The 20,804-nt window shown below is 36.1% G+C and overlaps 1 protein-coding gene across 3 annotated transcripts in view; it reads left to right on the top strand.

The window, feature by feature from the left end:
• The window catches only part of bach2b (BACH transcriptional regulator 2b), a 147,522-nt gene that overhangs the window by 117,112 nt on the left and 9,606 nt on the right, over positions 1–20,804 (top strand). For all 3 annotated transcript variants that reach the window (XM_087298216.1, XM_087298217.1, XM_087298218.1), the window contains one exon: positions 5,004–6,491. In XM_087298216.1, coding sequence (XP_087154342.1) covers positions 5,004–6,491 — 1,488 coding nt within the window. The remainder of the gene's footprint in view (positions 1–5,003; positions 6,492–20,804) is intronic.

Here is a 20,804-nt window from a genome sequence, read left to right as displayed (position 1 = left end):
ATTTTAGATAAAAAAAAGGTGACATTTTGCTGCTGCGACAAAACACTTATTTACTTTATTATCAAATATTTCTTAAAATAATAGACATTTTTACACTAATATACCATTATAGCTAATTTTACACAGGGTACTCAAATGTACACAATACCTGGATCCAGAATGACAGAACTAGGCATGGGACGATAAAGGTTTTCAAGGTACATCGCGGTTTGGAAAAGTCAAGGTTTTAAAACCAAATCCAAATTTTATTAAGTTATACCATTCCTAACTTGGTATGTGAAAGATTTTTTTATTTAGTGTTTTTGAAACTAATGAAGACAGCAGACGTCAATGATTCATTTGAATTGTTTAGCTACTGTTCCAAAATATTTTAAATGTATAAAATATATTGTAAATAAAATATATTGTGTTCAAAAGGGAATAAAACAGTCTTAGTTTTTTACCCAGACATTTCAAAAGGATATATTTAGAGCAGTAATCACAATACCATAAAACCGTGATATTTTTATCCAAGATTATCAAACTGTCTTACAGTGGACCCATGCCTAGATGAGACATGTAACATGTTTTAATGGTTATACCTTTTTTAAAACACTGGAAAAAAGTGTTTTTTAGATCTTAATTTCATACTTTTATCATACTGTAGGATTAAGTGAGTAAAAAATAAGAATTTTCATTTTTACGATATAATCCCTGTAAGCCTTTGTCTCAGACCATATTTCCCATCCCCCACTCTATTTTAATTATAACCTCTCCACCTTTTTATTCCTTCTCTTTGTTTTCACATTTCCATCTCTTTGTGTTCTTCATAGTCTTGCTTCTTTTCCATCTTTTGCCTTCTTTCTTTTCTTTTGTGCACGCAGCACACCTTTCTCTTTCCGTCAGGTTGATGGCTGTGCTGTAGAGACACTTGTAGTAGCAGTCACAGATGGTGCGGCCGATGCTGCCGCTGCAGCCTGTGTCTGCTGATGTCAGCTCAAAAACACGTTTCAGCAGTTTTTCCCCCAGCAGAGAGAGCTGTTTGTCAGGCATAGACTCTCTATACCTTCACACCTTCCAACATCAATGTCTGTCTCCACCTTTAGTCGCAAGTTGGCAGCTTTGGTTGCATCTGAGCCAACCAGAGAGCTGGCCATTAAATATTAAAGAGAGATTTCTTAGCTAGATTGGGAATTAAGTGCATTTATTGTCTTAATCTTAAAATATAAACCATGTTTTCTATTCTGTTTCTCCATAAATGAACACAAGTTTTAATGTCTTATGTATTCAAAATTTTTGCAATGTTATTGGTTTGGAGTCTGTTTTGAAGAAGACTTTTGGAAAATAGTATATATTTTAAAGAGTAATAATAACTATATTTTAATAATATTTAATTATCATTTTTGAATGTTAATTCTATATTATTACCATATTATGATGTGTTATTACAGCATTTATCATTTCTAATTGTTACAACATTTCAAATAGAGTTTTTGCTTCTCTTTAAATAAACACAAAAATATTGAATCTCTTTTATTTTAAGCAAAATTCTGAAAACCTTTTTACTGAAACCTAAAATAATAAAAATTGTCATTCGTAGAATATTGATTTACTATTGCATTGTTATATATCCATTCAATCATTCAAAAGTCTTCATAAAACCTGTTTGTTAAGGTCAAAAATTCTATAACGTTTAAAAAAATGAATGAAATTTCTCCCTTTTTCTCTAGTAAGAGATACATTTTCTATCAAAGAAGCATGATCATTCCTTGCACACACGTATGCACCGTCTGCATATGATCCTCCCCCACCCGCACACTGTACACATACATACAATGCGCACACACACTCTCACACACCATCCCCCACAAAGATTACGAGTCAGCAGCTTCCTCTCAGCACTGACTGATTGGCGCTGTTGTGTTGCCAGTGGGCAGATGAGCCTCTCTCTCTCTCTCTCTCTCTCTCTCTCTCTCTCTCTCTGTGTGTGTGTGTGTTATAATGCGTCTACTGGACACAGACAGCCACGGATGACTCAGAGTCAGTAGTCATCAGTTTTGTTTGTATGCATTTTGTGGATGCTATAGAATTCTTTGTTCCTGCATGATGGGAAGATGGGAAGATTATGTGATCTATTATTCCTTCAGATCTGTCTTTGAATGATGTGATATATCTGTAGAATGGAAGCCTATAGATTTCAGCTTTGTGATGAATCATTACACAGATATCTGGAATATACTTGATTCTGATTCTGGTTAATCACAGCATTTTACAGTCCAGTATTTTAATGTAAAGGCTAATGTACAGGAAATCTATTTGCATCCTTCTGCAGTCTCTTTCTACTCACAGAATTTTTTTTTAACTTAGTATGTAATGTCAGTTTTGTTTGTTTGTTTATTTATTAATTCAATTGTTTTATTTTCAGTTTAGTCCCTTTATTAATCAGGGGTTTCCACATCGGAATAAACCGCCAACTTATCCAGCATATGTTTTACGCAGTGGATGCCCTTCCAGCTGCAACCCTTTCTGGGAAACATCCGTACACACTCACTCATACACTACAGCCAATTTAGCTTATTCAATTCACCTATAGCGCATGTCTTTGAACTTCATGCGGAAACCTCGAAGGAAACCTACGCAAACATTTTGATTTAAGTATTTGATTTAAATGAAGTCATTTTATGATTTTTTTTAATTTGGCACTGGAATCAGAATGTGAAAACACATTTCTTAAACAAATGTATTATAAAAACTGTTAAAAAAAAAAGCAAGGTAAAAATAACAGAGGCTGCAATATCTGCTACCAGATGTATTTTCAGTTGTCAGACACCCATGCACATGAAATTATACTGGAGTAATTCAAAGTAAATACTATAGAGTTTTTTTTAACTATACTGACACATCCAGTAGCGATAGAGAGTTTGTGTTATCGGCTAAAATGTTGCTAAAATTGTTTTTTTTTTTTATGTATGGGATATTACATCACCAAAAGTGATTGAGGTCATGTCTATGTGTTGTGTGATAACTTAATATATTAATTACTGTGACAGGTCTATACGTATTATGTGCATACCTGTAGACTGAACATGTTATAAACTATTTTTATAAATCACATTTGTGTAGTTTACAATAACAATACAACAAAAAAACATCACTTTTTTCAAAGGCACCATTGTTTTGTAAATTATTGGCTAAACCACATAAAACATGCCATGAATATATTCCTCTGAAAAATGTAAATAAAAGGAAAGAACAATTGTAGAAATTATCCTTTTGAGGAGTGTTAGTGTGCGCCTAATTTGTTTCACATTCCATACTATGCCAATCAGCTGTGTTTTGACTCACTGTAATAGAAAAGGCTCGTTTAACCTCAAGCTTGGGTTTTCCCTCCATGCCTTTGCCCTGACTGTAAATACAAAATCCCCATGTTTAATTCCAAGTGGAAAAATCTGCAAAACAATTTTTTACAGTTCTGATTTTATAGTAGGAAAGAGATTCTCTCCCCTCCCATTAACCACAAGAAAAGTCTGAGGATTACGTCTTTGAAGACATGCCCCATCAACAAAAGAAACAAACTCGTAGTAAACAGTGTCTTGTCCCCAGTCATTGAACACAAAGTGTTGATCTCATTCCCTCCCATATATGAGCACAAGTTCACTTTACATCATTGAGGGAGAAGAGAGGGTTCTTTGTTTATTACACAGTGCTGGCTCAGATCAAAGTCCAGCCATTGTTATGTGTATGAGAGCGAAGAGCACCTACATCAACATCTGTCCATGAACTTTTGGCTTTAGCATAGCACCAACAAAGTTTGATTTGATGGCAGAGAACGATTTCACCTCAGGACATTTAACAGTTGTTTTGACTTCTATACACTCTCAAAAATAAAGGTACGAGAGCTGTCAATAGGGTTGTACCTTTTTAAGGTACACATTTGTACATAAAGGGTCTATATTGGGCCCCTTAAAAATATATAGTAGTACCCAAAACATTTAAGGGGTACAATTTTGGATACTAATATGTATCCCTGAGGTATTAAAATGGATCTTTCAGGTACAAATGTGTACCTTTTGAAAAGGTATAACCCTAGTGACAGCTCTCGCACCTTCAATTCTGAGAGTGCAGCTACATTTATAAAGTAATTTACTCACAATAATGATTGTTATCTTCATTGGAGACTTTTTCTCCACAAACACTGATCATGAATCTCAACAATTAGCTTAATTTGGTTTAGTAATCAGCATTCCATTTCTAAATCTGTTAGATTGACAGCTCTCATAATATAGCACCATATAGAGAGTTATATAGAACCTTGATTTACAGATCTTACAAGTTGCTTCACACCTTTTCAGAGGAAAAACAAGAAAGCAATGAGCCCAGGTTATTATTTCCTCCCCGCTTAAATGCACTTACAAGCACTAACAGTGCAAAGGCCACAGTAGGTCAGCCAAGCTTTTGCAGGCTCAGGCATTTACCTAATTATCTAGCATTAGGTCAGATGGAAGGCTTCCATATCTGTCTGTGTCTGTCTCTTTCTGTCTGCCTCACTCTCTCTCTATCGCTCTCTCTCTCTGCAGACTCAGGATGGATGTAGTAGGGATAAGCCATAAGAGTCCTAGAGCCCATTAGGCTTTAAGGTGCCTCACCTGAGGGATAGATTATGTTTACAAACCAACATGTTTCTACCTGTTGCTGCATTACTATTTGGAACAAACAGGGGGCACTAGAAAAGATGCACCTGGAGGGCTGACTTGGGCAGGGAGTGGAATATCAGATGTCTTTGTTACAAAAATGAAGTTGGTCACTTGACCTTACTGACATGCGCCACCTTTTCACTTTTTATTTCCCGCTGTATAGAACTTTCGGTGCTGACCTGATAAAAGATTAACTGGCACTTTACAGTGTTTGTTTACGGTCATTTGAGCTGTCGAGTTCTCTCAACACACTCCAAGTGCCCTGAACAATGGCAGTGCTGATGGTAACATTGGCAATTTCCCCTGTTTTTTCTGTGTGTGTGTTTGCAGGTCAGTGCCCGGGGATTCGCTCCATTGTTACAGTTTGCCTATACGGCTAAGCTGCTGCTCAGCAGAGAAAACATCCAGGAGGTCATCCGCTGTGCCGAATTCCTGCGCATGCACAACCTGGAGGACTCGTGCTTTCGCTTCCTGGAGGCCCAGCTGCGCAGTGAAGAGGACGGCCTGCTCCTGTGCCGCAAGATGGCGTCGGAGAGCAATCACTCAGAGGATGAGGGCATGCAACCTGAGTTGCTGACGACAACTGCAGTGACGCTACCTGGTTCTCCACGATCTCGTCTTTGTGCCGAGGCCTTGCACTCCTTGCGGCGACCGGACCACGAGCAGCTGGCAGGAACGGAAGATTTCACTGATGGGCCGATGGACTTTGAGCGACATGGCACCTCAGACCTGCCACGATGCCCTAAGTACAGAAAGTACCAGTTAGCATGCAACAAGCACAATAACGACGCCTCTTCACACACCAGTACCTCAGGTTTTCCAAGCACATTCAAGGAGATGAGCAGGCCGGCTGTGATGCAAATCAAGCAAGAACCCCGCAGCGAGGAAGAGTCCATCTCACTTTGCCTGTCAGGGAATGAGCAGGAGGATGGTGAAAAGGACGATGTGGCTGAGATGGACCTGGATGGTTCCATCACAGTGGACCAACCAAAAGGCAGAAGCAAGTCACCCACCTGCCTTCGAGCTCTGTTCAAGAAGGACCTGCCCAGCACACCCCAGCAGCTCTTAGCTAACAGACTCATCAACGCCCAGGATAAAGGAACCACTCAGGGAGACCACAAAAAAGACTACAGGCCTTCGCTTGGCAATGAGTTTGGCATGCCTGTGGCGTTCCCCAAAGACACTGATGGTTTCCCGCCAGGGCTTTCGTTGAAGTCGCCTTCCTGCGATGGTGTGTGCAAGCAAGAGGTGGAGCCGGACCGCCGCAGTGTCATCTTCTCCTCAGGGGCCTGTGACCGACTGGGTACACCCACCCACTCCCATCCCAGCGGGAACTCATTGGAGAAGGAGCTCTCAGAACACATGCCAAAGGGATTGTGGGCCGGCGCCAGCCAGTCCCTTCCCAGCTCTCAGACCTACTCCCCTAGTACCACAGCCAGCGACCCGCCCTTGCTTTGCCGCCAAAGGCCCAATACCAGCTGCCCAGTGCCAATTAAGGTATGCCCACGATCGCCCCCTTCAGAGACCCGCACTCGGACCTCCAGTTCCTGTTCGTCCTATTCTTACGCTGAGGACGGAAGCGGGGGGTCCCCCTGCAGCCTGCCGCAGTTTGAGTTTTCACCCTCGCCTTGCCCCAATGTGACGCGGTGTCTCACCTCTGACCAACAAGAGGCAGGTGGTGGGACGGATGCACTATTTGCACGGGTACGGCCCAAGATAAAGTGTGAGCAGTCATATGGAACCAATTCCAGTGATGAGTCAGGGTCCTTTTCGGAGGGGGACAGTGAATCATGTCATGTTCGAGAGCAAGGCCCTGAGGTGAGTCTGTTGAATTTTTTTTCTCTCATTGTGTTTACCAATAATTCTTTCCAGAACCTCACTATGCATTTTCTAGCTTCCATTCATGCAGAAAGCAATTAGATAACGCACGCTCCTTTATGCTATCAGAGACTTCCCTTTTGATCTCTATTTACTTCTTCATTGAATAAAGCTGCTGACTGCTAATAGAGCAATAAACACTGTAATCATTTTCATGACTGAACTGACAGGAACATGAATAGCTGCAATGATATTACTCTGACCTTTTGGAGCAAACTCAATTTGACAATGGATTGCTGTTGTGTATAGTGACAGAGAAGCAGAGAAGTGGATACACATTTTGCAAAAGCTGAGCAATGACTGAAATAAGTAGAAAGCGTTAAAAGGGATCATTCAGTTAAAATCATACAGGCTTAGAATAACATGAATGTAAGTACTTGTTGACCGCCCGTGATTTCGGACAAACATTCCCTTTGTTCATATCAAAATTGGATCAAAACACTGACTCTATATTTCACATTGTCAGTGTTTACATGGTTACTGCCTTTATAGGGCAGTGCATAGTACAATGAAGTTGTGAAAATTAAAGCAAAAAAGGGCAAAAAACAATTACTTAGGAATGGTTTAAAATATATACATTTGTAGATTTATGGAGGCAAAACAGTAATGTTCAATAGGAAATGAATGCTGAATGCAGAATAGGAAATGCCAATATGTTGCTCGCATACCAGAGCACTATAAAGGGGTGCATATCTGTTCTGTGATTGGTTAATACAAAGCAAGCTACTTTGTTTAGTTTTTTCAGCAGGGACTACTGCAATAATTACACTACTAATATTACCAACTATCTTCAATTTAAATTAATGTTATTCTTTAGAGCTGACTAATCTGTTTAAAAAATACAAGAAAAAATTTGAATGGCACCGTCCATGAAATATCAAGTAGTGCAAATTAATTTTTTTATATATATTTATTTACTTGTTTGTTTGTCTTTCTTTTTTAGGTCACATAATATATAATTCTTTTGACATACAACAAACACAGCAAAATTGTATATACTATATATATACATACATTTATATATATATATACATACATATACTATATATATATATATATATATATATATATATATATATATATATATATATATATATATATGAGCAATTCCGTGCAAATGTCAACCTTGCCATGAAAATTTTTTTCGTTTTTACCAAAATACGGAAACCATTTCTGGGTTTTTTGTGTAAGCAAGTATTTTACAGTACTTTAAAAATACTCAAAAATGCATCTGTCAATGTTTTCAAACTATTCTATTTGATTTACCAAAGTCACACAAATGGTAATTTCAGATGCGTCACATGCCAACAGAGAGATGTCACATCCATAACGACACTTTTTCCTCAGAAATGTGAAAATATTAAATAAAATAAAACCAAGCAATTTTGTTTTATAGAGAGCCGACTCTAATCCTTTTGATTAGCATTATTTCTTTTGGGTTGTGCAGTTTAATTCACATAATTTCTACAAAGTGTGTTGTATACTGTAAACTCGCAGACTTTTTTTGTCACATCCATAACGCATGCTTATTTTCCTCATTTAAAGTACAAAACACGTTTACAGATTGATATTTTACTGCTTCCATAACTCTGTGGCTAGTTGCTTTAGAAAATATAATTAAATTTTTCAATATAATGTTAACATATACTTTCTCTGTCAATTTATGTGTTGAGTTTTTACTGCAAATGTCACATCCATAACGCTGGAATTGCTCATATATATATATATATATATATATATATATATATATATATATATATATATATATATATATATATATATATAATATATATATATATATATATATATAATCTTAAGCGAAGAGAAAATGGTAGTTATCTATTTATTACTAATAATTATGATTTAACAATGAAAAGTAAGACATTATTTAAAGAAAGCTTAAATGTACTGATTTAGTATAAAGAGAAAGAATCAATAAGCATATATAGGAATGAAGTTGCATAGAGGATGTTGTCTGATCTGAGTTGTATAAGATTTCCCCAGGGATGCTGTGTATTTTCAAAAAGCAAAGCACTATAAAGGAGAGATCATCTTTAGAGATGAGGATGAGACCTTCAGGAAAGCATGTTGGGAACATCATGGAGAAACTGGTCCGTTGCCATGGTAACACTCGAGAACGAATAGCCAGTTGAGTTTAGGTATGTGCTTTAGATGTAATAATAGCTGGTATGCAAGCTGTTGTAAGTGGGAAATAGTCCCTATACTAAAGTATTTTAAGAACTTATTATTACTACATACTTCAAGGAATAGAAAGTTCAAAATAAAAGCATTACAATTACAATACAAATTTTACATAAAAACTTATAATAAATATCTCCACTGCTTTTTGATCAACTTAAAGGTGCAGTAGGTGATTGTCTTCAGAAACATTTTTTGTTGTGCTGGTTTAAAGTCTCTTCACAGTCCAATAGTACTGATTAAAGTAAGTGATTTAAATATGTTTATATGTATTTTTATATTCGGGGTAAGGCATAAAAATGTTCATCCAATTAAATATTATCAGGCCGACATCTCCCATAATTCCGATAAGTAGCTCAAACTATCTGTCAGCAAATGTAGATTCGGACTTCTGCGCATCTGTTCACGCAGATCCGCCATTTGCGCGTACCCACCTGCATGAGTGCCACGCGTTCACGAGACTATCACAGACGCGGTGAAATCAAATGCTAAATTAAAACTTTTGAAAATCCTGAATCAATATTGGAGTTACTTTTGCACGCTGGAGGAAGAACGACACCATAGCTTAAATATTACTGTTAGACAGGTATGTTCTTTTTTAAAACTATTTTAGTCAGACTAAGCTTATGTTAAATTGTGTTGTGTTATGAATGGCTTATATGCACAGACATGTTGTTTAGCCACTGAAATCTCCCCGTGAAAGATTGATGTGACTATTTTCTGCTTTATAAGGGAAATTTGACAGCATCGATTATGTAGATTTTTATTTAGTTTAACAACAAAACATCAGTAAACAGTGCTGTTCCACGTAGTCTGCTTTACTGAGGTAAGGTTGCTTTTATATTCACATTTGTTCATTTTTGAACAATGACAGCCTTCCTATACTGTTTACCATGCTATTCTGAATATTCGCCTTGAAATAGCATGTAAGTATGGCTTAGTGATAAATGTAATTCCTTCACGCCACCGGCTAAACACTAACTGGCGAATGACATGAACTAGTGGGTTGTCTGTCTGCTTTTGTGACGTGGTGCGCGCGTTTGCGATTTCAGGAGGCGTGGCTTTGAATCACAGTCCCTCCTCGCCGTCCAAAGATAATACTAAGTGGTTAGCATTTTGGCAGATCACCTACTGCACCTTTAATGTTGCTTGTTTAATAAAAAGTATTAATTTCTGAAATAAATACTTTCAAGTAGTTGTCTATTTCAGAAAAATCTAAATATCAAGAAAGATTGAAATATTTGAATTTTGATTAAAAGAAAGTAGAAGTGTCTTTTACTTGCTTTACTCGGCGGGATATTTCCATACAAACTGTATTTCCAGTCAAGAGTCTTCCTCTTTCCTGTGTTTGCACAGCAAATGGCAGGTGAGAGAAAGAGCATGAGAAAGAGAGGAGGAGCAGCACAAAAGAGGGAGACACAATCTCAAAAATAGCTTCAGCCTGCTGATCGAAACAATGAATACAGAGCAGGAAGGAAGTTGTTAAACTGAAGGCTAATCATAGTGCTAGTCTATTCCTTCTAGTCCAGTGTGGATAGCAGTGTTAACCCAGGTCTTTGAACTCTTTGCTCTCTCTTTCACAGACAGCATCACTTACCCTCAGTGACCAGCACCTGTTCAAACAAAAAGCGCTCAGATCCAAGAACAAATGTACTCTCGTTTCATCTTAGACTACACCAGTGTATTTTAGTTCTATCAGTATTTTATGAATGGAAACAATCCTCATCCATACTGGCTTTTCCACCATGTTTCCACGTACCACTGCAACACTACATTAGAAGTTGAAGGCTATGAAAAAAGAGCACAAACCTTTGGCGTATTTACAGTTATTAAAGAAATTACTCTAATTATAACACCATTCCTAATAATCTACTAATTGGCTATTAAATTGTAATAAGTACATGGATTCAAAACAGAACAAGATTAGAAAAACTGTAAATAAATCTAGCTGTGCAATTTTACTGTTATTTAATAACACACAACCCATATATAGTATTTGTTTTCACATTTTAATTGTCAACAAATGAGGCAATGATATATATATATATATATATATATATATATATATATATATATTTTTTTTTTTTTTTTAAATGAATGAATCAAGCACAAATTATACAGGTATTTGTTATAGTATTTGTTACAAATGTCTTGTATTAAATTGCATTACGTTTAAATTGGCAGCCGATGAGATAATGATTAAAATAAAAATATATTTATATAAAATGAATAAGACACTCTCTCAACATGAGCCGATTGTGGTCTACAAAATATTCATCAGACGTCGCATTGCTGAACTGTAAAACCGCACAACTGAAATATGCTAAAGGTGAAAGTTTGAAATATTACATACGCTCGCTGTTTGTTTGTTGAAGTAGATCAGATGTCGTTAGCTAAGCTTCAAAAAAACTTATGAATGAATGAATAAATCAAGCACAAATTATAAAGGTATTTGTTATAGTATTTGTTTAAAAAGTTTAGTATTGAATAATGTCATTTTAATTGACAGCAAATGAGAAAATAAAAAATAAAACAATTAGATTAAATGAATAAATCAAGCACAAATTATACAGGTATTGTTGTTTTGGTCTTGCCCCCTTCTGAATTAATCCCCTGTTTTCTTTGTTACATTTTGATAAATGTAAATAAACTTCTCCTTTTGTTGATTTTACCTTGTTGTTTTAAAGTCTCTATCCAATCTTTTTGATGAGTTCTCGCTCTTTTTCCAGCCATTGCACATCACCCATCACCAATCATTTATTTTCTGTTGTGGTCACATCCCTAGACCTAAAAAGATTGCAACTCTGTTATAGTATTTGTTAAAAACATCTAGGATTGAATTGTGTCATTTTAATTGACATGAGACAATAAAAAATATATATTAAACGAATAAATGGAGCACATATTATACCGATTTTTGTTATAGTATTTAATAAATACATCTGTTATTGAATACTGTTTTAATTGGCAGCAAATGAGACAATAATAAAAATAAAAATATAAATTTATATAAAATGAATCACTCAAGCACAAATTACATTGGCATTTATTATAAACAAAGTCTGAGAGGTGCTTAACAAATCTAGTGATTCAGAAGGCCCAATCAGGGGATGAATGTGTTTTTCAAAAGTCTACCCTGAAACTTGACCGTGTTTTCAGACTAAAATGGGGTCTGCTGTGTTTTAAAGGGTTGAACACTCTGGAGTAAATCGGATGCCAGATATAACTAGCAAAACCTTGTTATTCAAAATGAAAACACACTAGTGCACACATAGCCTGAGTTGGCCTTACTTTAACCTCTTCTGACACACAACAATACATAGTTTTCTTCTGGTGAGACTGAAGACTGAGCAACCCACTAATGACAAGCCACTGAAGATTTCACTTTCGAGTGAGCAAAGAGGGTAAAGAAACGTCCTGAAGTAAAAAAGGAAGACCCCACTAAGGACTATTATTATCTTGAGATCTTTGAGAAGGCTTTCTTTACTCAATCGGTGACACTGGCTGAAGTATTGATCTTGAGGTGAGTAGGTGTGATCAGAAGAGCCCACAACCGAAAATCTCACTCTCACTTCTGCATTTTCATTCTTCAAAATCATTAACCCTTTAGTGTAGTGCAGGAAGTGAGGAGTAAAGTCAGAAGCATTTCTGTTCCTCTGATTCCGTCTTTAGAAGCCGAGCCGCTCTCTCAATATGAGCCGATTGTGGTCTACAAATTATTCGTCAGACGTCGCATTGCTGAACTGTAAAACCGCACAACTGAAATATGCCAAAGGTGAAGATTGAAATATTATGAACGCTCGCTGTTTGTTTGTTGAAGTAGATCGGATGTGCTTAATCATGTGCCTCTAACTTGGATGTCGTTAGCTAAGCTTCTATCAGAAGCCAATCTAAATCTTCGTTAGTTATAAAATAGAGTCTAATTAATGCCGTTAGTCATGTTGGAATAGTTCTTGTAGTAATTTTACATTCTAGATTTAGAATTTTTTTAAAGAGACGTGTGTGTACATGTTAGGGTTAGTGTAAGGTTATTCTACAGTACCTTAGGGATAGTCCTCTTAACTGTCCTCTTGTGTATAGTAATGTCAGTCATTTTTAGTCTTTGTGGGGATTTTTTTTGCACTTACAATCAATAGAGAATGAAGCATTTTTAATGTAAAAAAGCTGACTATTTAGGGCTGGGAGTAAGAAAATAGATTAAACAGTTTGCATACACTGTAAATATTGTTACATCTATGGGAGAGCCAACAGAGATATCTTTACTGGAAAATATTCATAGAAAAAAAATTGTTTTCATTGGGTTGTTTCATTGGGTTGTAACTTCTTGTGTACAAATTGAGTTAAGCTTTATCATTTTTTTCGGTACCATTTTATTTTTGATCAGTGTTGGATTTACTTTTAAAAGTAATATATTACAAATTACTGACTACTTCTGGAAAAATGTAATCTGATTACATTACTAATTACTTAATGTAAAAAGTAATCAGATTACTTATTACATTACTTTAAAGGTACTTTTAAAGTAGATAAATATACCTACAAAAATACTAAATATACTGCAGCTCATCCAGTAATTTATTATTCACTGAAAAACATTACAATGGGTTGATCACAGCAGCTTGACATGTTAAAAAGACTTTAAAAAAGAATTTCTCTCATCAGTTCCAAACCTGTTTTAACACAAAAGAAGACATTTAGAAGAAATCTAGAGACCTTTACCATTGACATCCATAGTATACAAAAGCACTGCAGTGTTTGGGTGTTCTGTGTTTGTCTGAGGTAATTAGTCTACCGAAATGTGTATATTTCATGCAAAGTATGAAGCTGATCGGTGAGTTCTTGTCAAGTGACTTCAACGGGTGCTCCTGGAAAATGCAAGCGTGCACAATATGCACTCCAAATATGCGCTCCAATTATGCGTGTGTAAGCCACACACCTTTATTGGAAATAATGAACTTTTGTGTGCAAAAGACACAATATGTGAACAGCCCTATGAGCAGCTATGCTTCTTTTCACATTCAGAAGATACCTTGACTCTAAGATCCTATGCAAAATCCAATTTAGCCTGTTTAGTCTGAGTTGGACTGGCGTGTTTTTGGGCGCCAGCGTCCTTCTTGGTGAAGAGTGTTGTCAAATGCTTTCTATTGAAGTGATTGAACAAGTTGCTGGTCAAGTTAAAAGCTCTTTAGAGACTGGACTAGGCATGGGCTGGTAACAGATTGTGACAGTATGTTAACCTTGACTAAAAATACCACAGTTTCATGGTGTTGTGATTACAGCTCTAAAATAAGATATTTTTCTAAATGTCTTAGTAAAAAACAACAACTTTTTTCCATATTGAACTTAATATACAGTATTTCATTTTCCAATTTACAATTCACACTTATAATATTTTGGTACAGTAAACATGTCAGGCTAACGAATTAAAATAAATCATTGGATTCTGCCTGGTTCAATAGTTTAGAAAACACTTTAAAAAAAAAACTTTACATATACCTTAGGAAGGGTTTAACAGAATATTTTACGGTTTTAAAACATTGACTTGTCCAAACCACGATAAACCGGTCATCGTCCCATGCCTAGACTGGACATAGACTGAATTTCACAGCAACATATTTGTTTTTACACTCAATGAAATCAAAGTAGTGTCTGTATTTTCACTTGAACAAGCAACCTCTCTCGATTGCAACCATTGCAGCTTGCGTTCTCCAGCAATTTAAAGCACATGGTTATTAACTGACTTTGCAGCGGAAAACGTGATTTAAAACAATCATTTTTTTCTTATAAGAAAGCTGTATTAGTAACATAAGTAACATAATTACATTGACTTTAGTAACTGTAATCAAATCACACAAATTTAAAATGTAATTCGTTACATTACTGCATTCGCCAAAAATGCAATTAAAATGCAGTAACATGTTACTGTGGAACGCTTTACATTCAACTCTGTTCTTGATATATCTCATATAATTAGATCTAAAATAATGTTTATTGTTTATTAAACATTGCCATTTACTTTGAAAATTTTGACTTTTAATCACAGACTTTTCATAGACAACTGAGCACAAATCGAAACCGATTTACATTAAAACACACACTTCCAAGTACAAACAAAACAAAACAAAACTGGAAGCTGGAGAATGAAGTCCTCCTCTATTTAATACCTTACCATCTAAAACAAAGACAACCCATTCAACAGCATGGTGCTTTGTTTTTTCCTCCAGATGTGTTACATTAGGAATTTACCAGTGACCTAGACAGGCATTCACACAGGCCATTCATCTTAGGCAAACACCAGCAGACGCTTTGGTCCTGATGGGGACGAAGCCCCACGGTGACCACAGACAGGCCCATCACTCCATTAGACAGAGTGAGCGAGTGCATGTGTGTCTGTCCCGTGTCTTTCAGAGGGGGAATGCATGTGTGTATGTGTGTGTGTGTGTGATAGCTCTCCCCCATTACTCAGCCCCTGTGGAGAATTCCAGTAATAGCAACAGGGCTGAAAGAAGAAAAACAAGAGAGAAAGGAGGGGAAAAAGAGGAATATCTTAGGGGTTGTATCAGACTGTTTCTTATCTGTGTCACATGGTGTCTCATTACCAAGACATGTGAAACAAAGACATACATAGCGGCACAGTAATGTTTCTGGGAATGTCTAAAGGACAGTAATGATATTTAGCAAACAGATAACCTAATTAGCGCTAAAGGCATTTTAACTGACCAAACGATTAACTTCCTTTGCCCATTAAAAGTGTAGTTTATAAGGACTTGTTATGCCAATAATATTGTAAAAAATATATATTTATGTGCCCTCAGGCATTTGGCCTCCCTCATTTCACTCGCCTCTTTTGTCAGTCGCCTTCCCACAATTCCATGCTGTAGATGTCCATGCTTAGAGAAAGGAAGCGAAGGGACAAAAAGAGTGGGGCCACTTTGCTCCCAGTAACAGATGAGTCCTACTTTTCACTCCAGACCCATTTCAGGGAAAATGACCTATAGAGAGAGGAGAAAGTGAGAGAGAGAGAATCGGGATCACGTTTGAATTTATAAGTGCCGCTGGTGTGTGTTCTGTCATCTCTCTCTAAACTGGTTCTAGTGGTAGGAAACTAAATATAGGCATCAGTCTTACACACACACATACCCACACCTCAAACCGATATACCAGAGAGGGGAAGGACACATGAGAAGGTCATTGAAAAAAGCGTCTCCTTGGGCTGAGTAAAAAAGAAGACATGTTTCTTCATCTAACAACCTGTTCACACCTGCTATTCAGATGTGTGTTGGTCGGTTAAACCCAAGTAGAGAACGGCATTTTTGCTTTGCTCTTTGTTTTAATCAGTTTCTTTTTCCAATTTTGACCATTTTTTTCTTTGAGGTTACAGATTATAAGTATGTGTTTTTCTGCATCTATTATTGTGTGATTAAACTATTTTAAAGTTTAAACCAAATTTGTTTCAATGCCAAACCCGATATTTTCTGTTTTTTTATAATTAAATAGCAAACTGGAAAGACATTTATTATCTATAAAAATATATTATACAACTAATAAAAAAGTATAAATAACAGTATTACTGCACAATTTCATAATCAAATCATTTTCTAATCTTCACAAATCACATGTTGTCGAAAGGGTCTGAACGTCACAGCACAGACCTTTAGTTTGGACCTAAATAGTCCACAATATTTGTGATTTACATTACAAGCTTGTTGCATAACTAGGTTAGACATGTGGATTTGGTATTGTAGTAATTTTAGATTTCAATACTTTCAATTTTTTTTACTATTGGAAATAATTAGTGCAGTACTTTATTAACAGTAAGCTCGAACGTTTATATATTTATTTACTTTTTCATTTTTGTAATTGCTTTCAATTTATTAATGATCTGCTTAATGTTTACTTTGAAATGAGACCAACCTTTGGTCTGTACTCCTGAGCATTTATGAATTACAATAAGCAAAATGACAGTTAACAGAAAGAAAGTGTTTAGGGTTAGAGTTGGGGTAGATGTAGGTAGAGCTTTATTGTCCCATTAACCCTTCAACTACCCCACCAAGAAAAAAAAATCCTAAAACATCCTAATGTCACGAGTTAACACACTCATTTCTTTTCTCTTTTCAATACATCCCATAATTTCTAAAATGTCAACCTCTACCAAATGTCGGTTTATGGTAAAAGTACCGGAATTGATCCATATACTATGAAAATATGAAGTGTAAGACCGATTTATACCAAAACATATTCATAATAAAACATTTGTGAATACTAAATCATCCTCATTTTTTGAAGTATGCTATTAAATATTTCAGATTCTCATTTAACATTTGTTCCTGTTGTTATTGTTTTACAATAAAACAAAAATCAAGTCTAGTAGTGCAGCAGGATTATGTTTGTTTGATTTTTCTGTAAACCAACAGTGCTGTGTGTGTAAACCATTATTTAAAACAGTCATTATTTAAAACATGATCACCCATTTGGTAGACAGTTGGACCAGACAGTTAAAGGGTTAAGCAACATCCATGTGATGAATATTAGCATTTGAACTAAGCATCGTATTATTGAAAACTGGTTTTTACTGTCATACTCAGACGCAAATATCTGCTATATTAATAGATAGTGTATGTAGTGTCTATCACTTTTTGCACTTAATGAAAATATTTGCTCTCTTTTACTTTTATTCACCTTTAAATGAAGCTTACCCAGAATGTTTAACAATTAGGTCAGTAGGCAGAGAGCAAGTGGTGTGCTGGAGCTGTTTTGTTGCCATTATTCACATGAACATTTGAAAGCAATCCAGTCAAATACATTTGAAGTGGAAGTGGGCAAGCGCAAAACATTTCAGACTCCATTTACACCTGTATTTCACATCACCTACTTGTGATCAGATAGAAAAAACACACCTTAACAAGAGGTCTAAAAATACTGATCATATAGACAACGCTTTTTCACACTGGGCATGTGGTTGTGAGCCATTCTCAATGTCAGCTAAGCTGTGAGAGTTGAAAAAGGTCTGTCCATCATTTATTAATGAAGCCGTAGAGACAGAACGGGTCGACCTGCCAGTGCTCCAGGCCTCCTGCTGCTCAGTGCCAGTCTCGGCCAGATCCACACTTTCATCTTCTCTCAGTCCTGACCACAGTCACCGTGGGCTTCCCTGCAGAGTGGCCACTTCACATGGATGAGTAGCTGCACTGCTGTGGTTCAGGTTTATGGGGTCATAATCACTCTAAGCCCATGTGGCTTCCTAAGTAGGACACTACTATAGCTGGTATACTGCTTACATATGGTTGCCTCATTCATTGCCATCACACTCGATTGTATGTTATTTTCCTGGTATTGCCAATAACCAATACATTTCTCTAAATCAAGTGCAGGTGCATGTGAATTATAGTGATACATCATTTTGAGATTTGTTAGTGTTTTAATACTGACTCAGATTCAACTTTATTGTCTCGTTTAGGAAAACTGAAATTGCAGCAAGGTGCCATAACACAGGCAAAGTTCCTTGTACACATTATTAAAATATTGCCACAAAACATACAATACATATTTTTTTAGATGCATCTCCCTCTTCACTGGACTCATTTAATGACTTAATGGCCACCATTATAATATAATTTCTAATTCTATTTTTCCTGCAAATAGGAACTCTAAAAAGATGTCCTGATGGCAGTGGCTGGAACACAGAGTACAATGGGTGATCCAGGGTCCATAAGATACCCTGAGCTCTCTTTAAAACATAATAACGGTAAATTACCATTAGACAAGTTTGGTTAAAACCGATGATCTCGCCTGCCACCTTCACAAGGCTACTCAACCTGTTCTCGTTTGACAGACTCAGATTATCGTACCAAGTCACAATGCAGGAAGATCAAACGGATTCAATAAATTGTTTATAAAACAGTGCCAAGTGTGTATGACAGGCAATATTCAAAAGTAATATTATAATACGTTCAATATAATTAATTTAAAAAAAAAATATTCACAAAATCTTCTGTGGTTCAAATCAAAGTAAATGGATAATAATGGGTGAGTAAATGATGGCAAAACTTTGCTTTTGGGCTGATCTATCCCTTTAAGTGGTGAATATGGTGATGGTGAAAATAGTGAAATGTAATGGTGAAATAGGTATTTAAGTATTAAGTTATTCTCTTCAGAGATTTTTAGAATTTGGTTATATTTTATACAACTATATATTTTATATATCTATGAAATTACAAAAGGTTATTTATTATGTTAGTATTTTATAGTGTTTGTATAGTTTTTTATGTTCTTGTTGGGTCTGACAGTTGAATTAGTTTGTACCAAATTATGTACTGTCGATGTGTGTGGTGTAATTTGAATGGATGGCTGAAACTATTTATAAGCAAGAATGCATTAAACCGATCAAAAGTGACAGTAAAGACTTTTTAAAAATTGGAAAATATTTCTGTTTTTAAAAAATGTGATTCCTTTGAACTTCCCCGAACCACCAAATATTATATATGCAGCCTTAAGATCTCATGTGGGACGAAGAGGATTAAGAAGAATTATCATTAAGTTTTGAACATTATTAATAAGAAATCAGCATAGTAAACTCATTTCTGAAGGATCATGTTGCACTGAAAACTTGAGTGATGGACTTTGAATCGGCTTTTACATTTCTAATGGTATTAAAAAACAAGTCAAATATTTAAAGTTATAATAGTGCACAGTAATACTGATTTTACAACACATTCTTCATCAAAATCTGAGCCTTAGCTACTTTAAAAAAAAAAAAATAATAATAACAAAGAATAATAACCATATCAAGCAAGGATTTTAATGACTCCAGATTTTTGAGTCATGATTTGTAGAAGAAAACTTCTCTGCTGATTTCTTTCAGAGTTTCTGAGTAAATAAGACAAAATAAGTACAGTTTCATCTGAAGAAGCACTGAAAAACCAGAACAACGATTTCTAGTGTTCAGCAGGTTCAGATTCAATCCCTCCCTCAAACCCCGATACTTTGCACTTGAGCAGATTCATCTACAGACAATCAGCTCTCTCTCTCTCTCTCTCTCTCTCTCTCTCTCTCTCTCTCTCTCTCGCTTTATTAACCCCTTTTTTCTCCTCATGACACTCATTCCTTCATTTCTCCCTCGTGATCTCTCTCTCTTTTAGACAGCAGCAGGGTATCAGATATATGACATGCCCTCAGAAAGCCCTCCAGACCATGATGGAGGAAAGTCAAAGTGATGTCTTATATATCAAATGGCTATCAGGCTTATTCTGGAAAGAGACATCACTTCACGGAGTGTGTGTGTGTGTGTGTGTGTGTGTGTGTGTGTGTGTGTGTGTGTGTGTGTGTGTGTGTGTGTGTGTGTGTGTGTGTGTGTGTGTGTGTGTGTGTGTGTGTGTGTGTGTGTGTGTGTGTGTAAGCACTGATATGCTCTGAATGAAATGACAGCTTAGCTCGTTAGCAGTTGTAATTTGCATACTCATGCCCTGTGGTAAACACCTGACAGGAATGTGAAATAGAGGAAGAAACGGCTGAAGCAGCTGTGCTAATACAAACACCGCCATTGGCTTTTTTTATCTTATTTCTCTGAGTGTAACAGAAGGATGCTGCTTTCTTGTTCTTGTTCAGTCTTTGTTCTTGTCTGTCTATCTTGCTCTTTTGACCTGATGGTTGTAAGTGATGTAGGTAAGCTCGTGTTTTTAGAGCTCATCAGAAATGCTCTTTGTACGTGTGAAGAGCGGTGTTCTGCTTCCATCTAGTGGTGATAAAATGCTTTGCAGCCTATATTACGTTTGGTGTATTATTATTTCATCAGAAAATACTCCTTAGTGAAGGTCAAGAGAAACATGTTCATGTTTGGGATAAAAAGCAGCAAATCGAGTTGGATTCTCTTATCGTGAACTCCAATGACGTAAACACCACAAAACAATGGCAATGCATATGGTATTGTTGTGGTTACAGTTTGCTTCATATAGCTTTGATAGTAACAGCATAAAGTTAAAGAAACAGACTTTATTATTAAATTGAACTGTGCACATGTATTCAGGCCAGTTATGTTAATACCCTAATCATGTAATA

The sequence above is a fragment of the Danio rerio genome, chromosome 20 (genome assembly GCF_052040795.2).
Source record: "Danio rerio strain M-AB ecotype USA chromosome 20, GRCz13ab, whole genome shotgun sequence".
In the NCBI taxonomy this organism is placed as follows: Eukaryota; Metazoa; Chordata; class Actinopteri; order Cypriniformes; family Danionidae; genus Danio; species Danio rerio.
The sequence above is the reverse complement of the archived record's forward strand: the minus strand, read 5'-3'. Positions and strand labels throughout refer to the sequence as shown.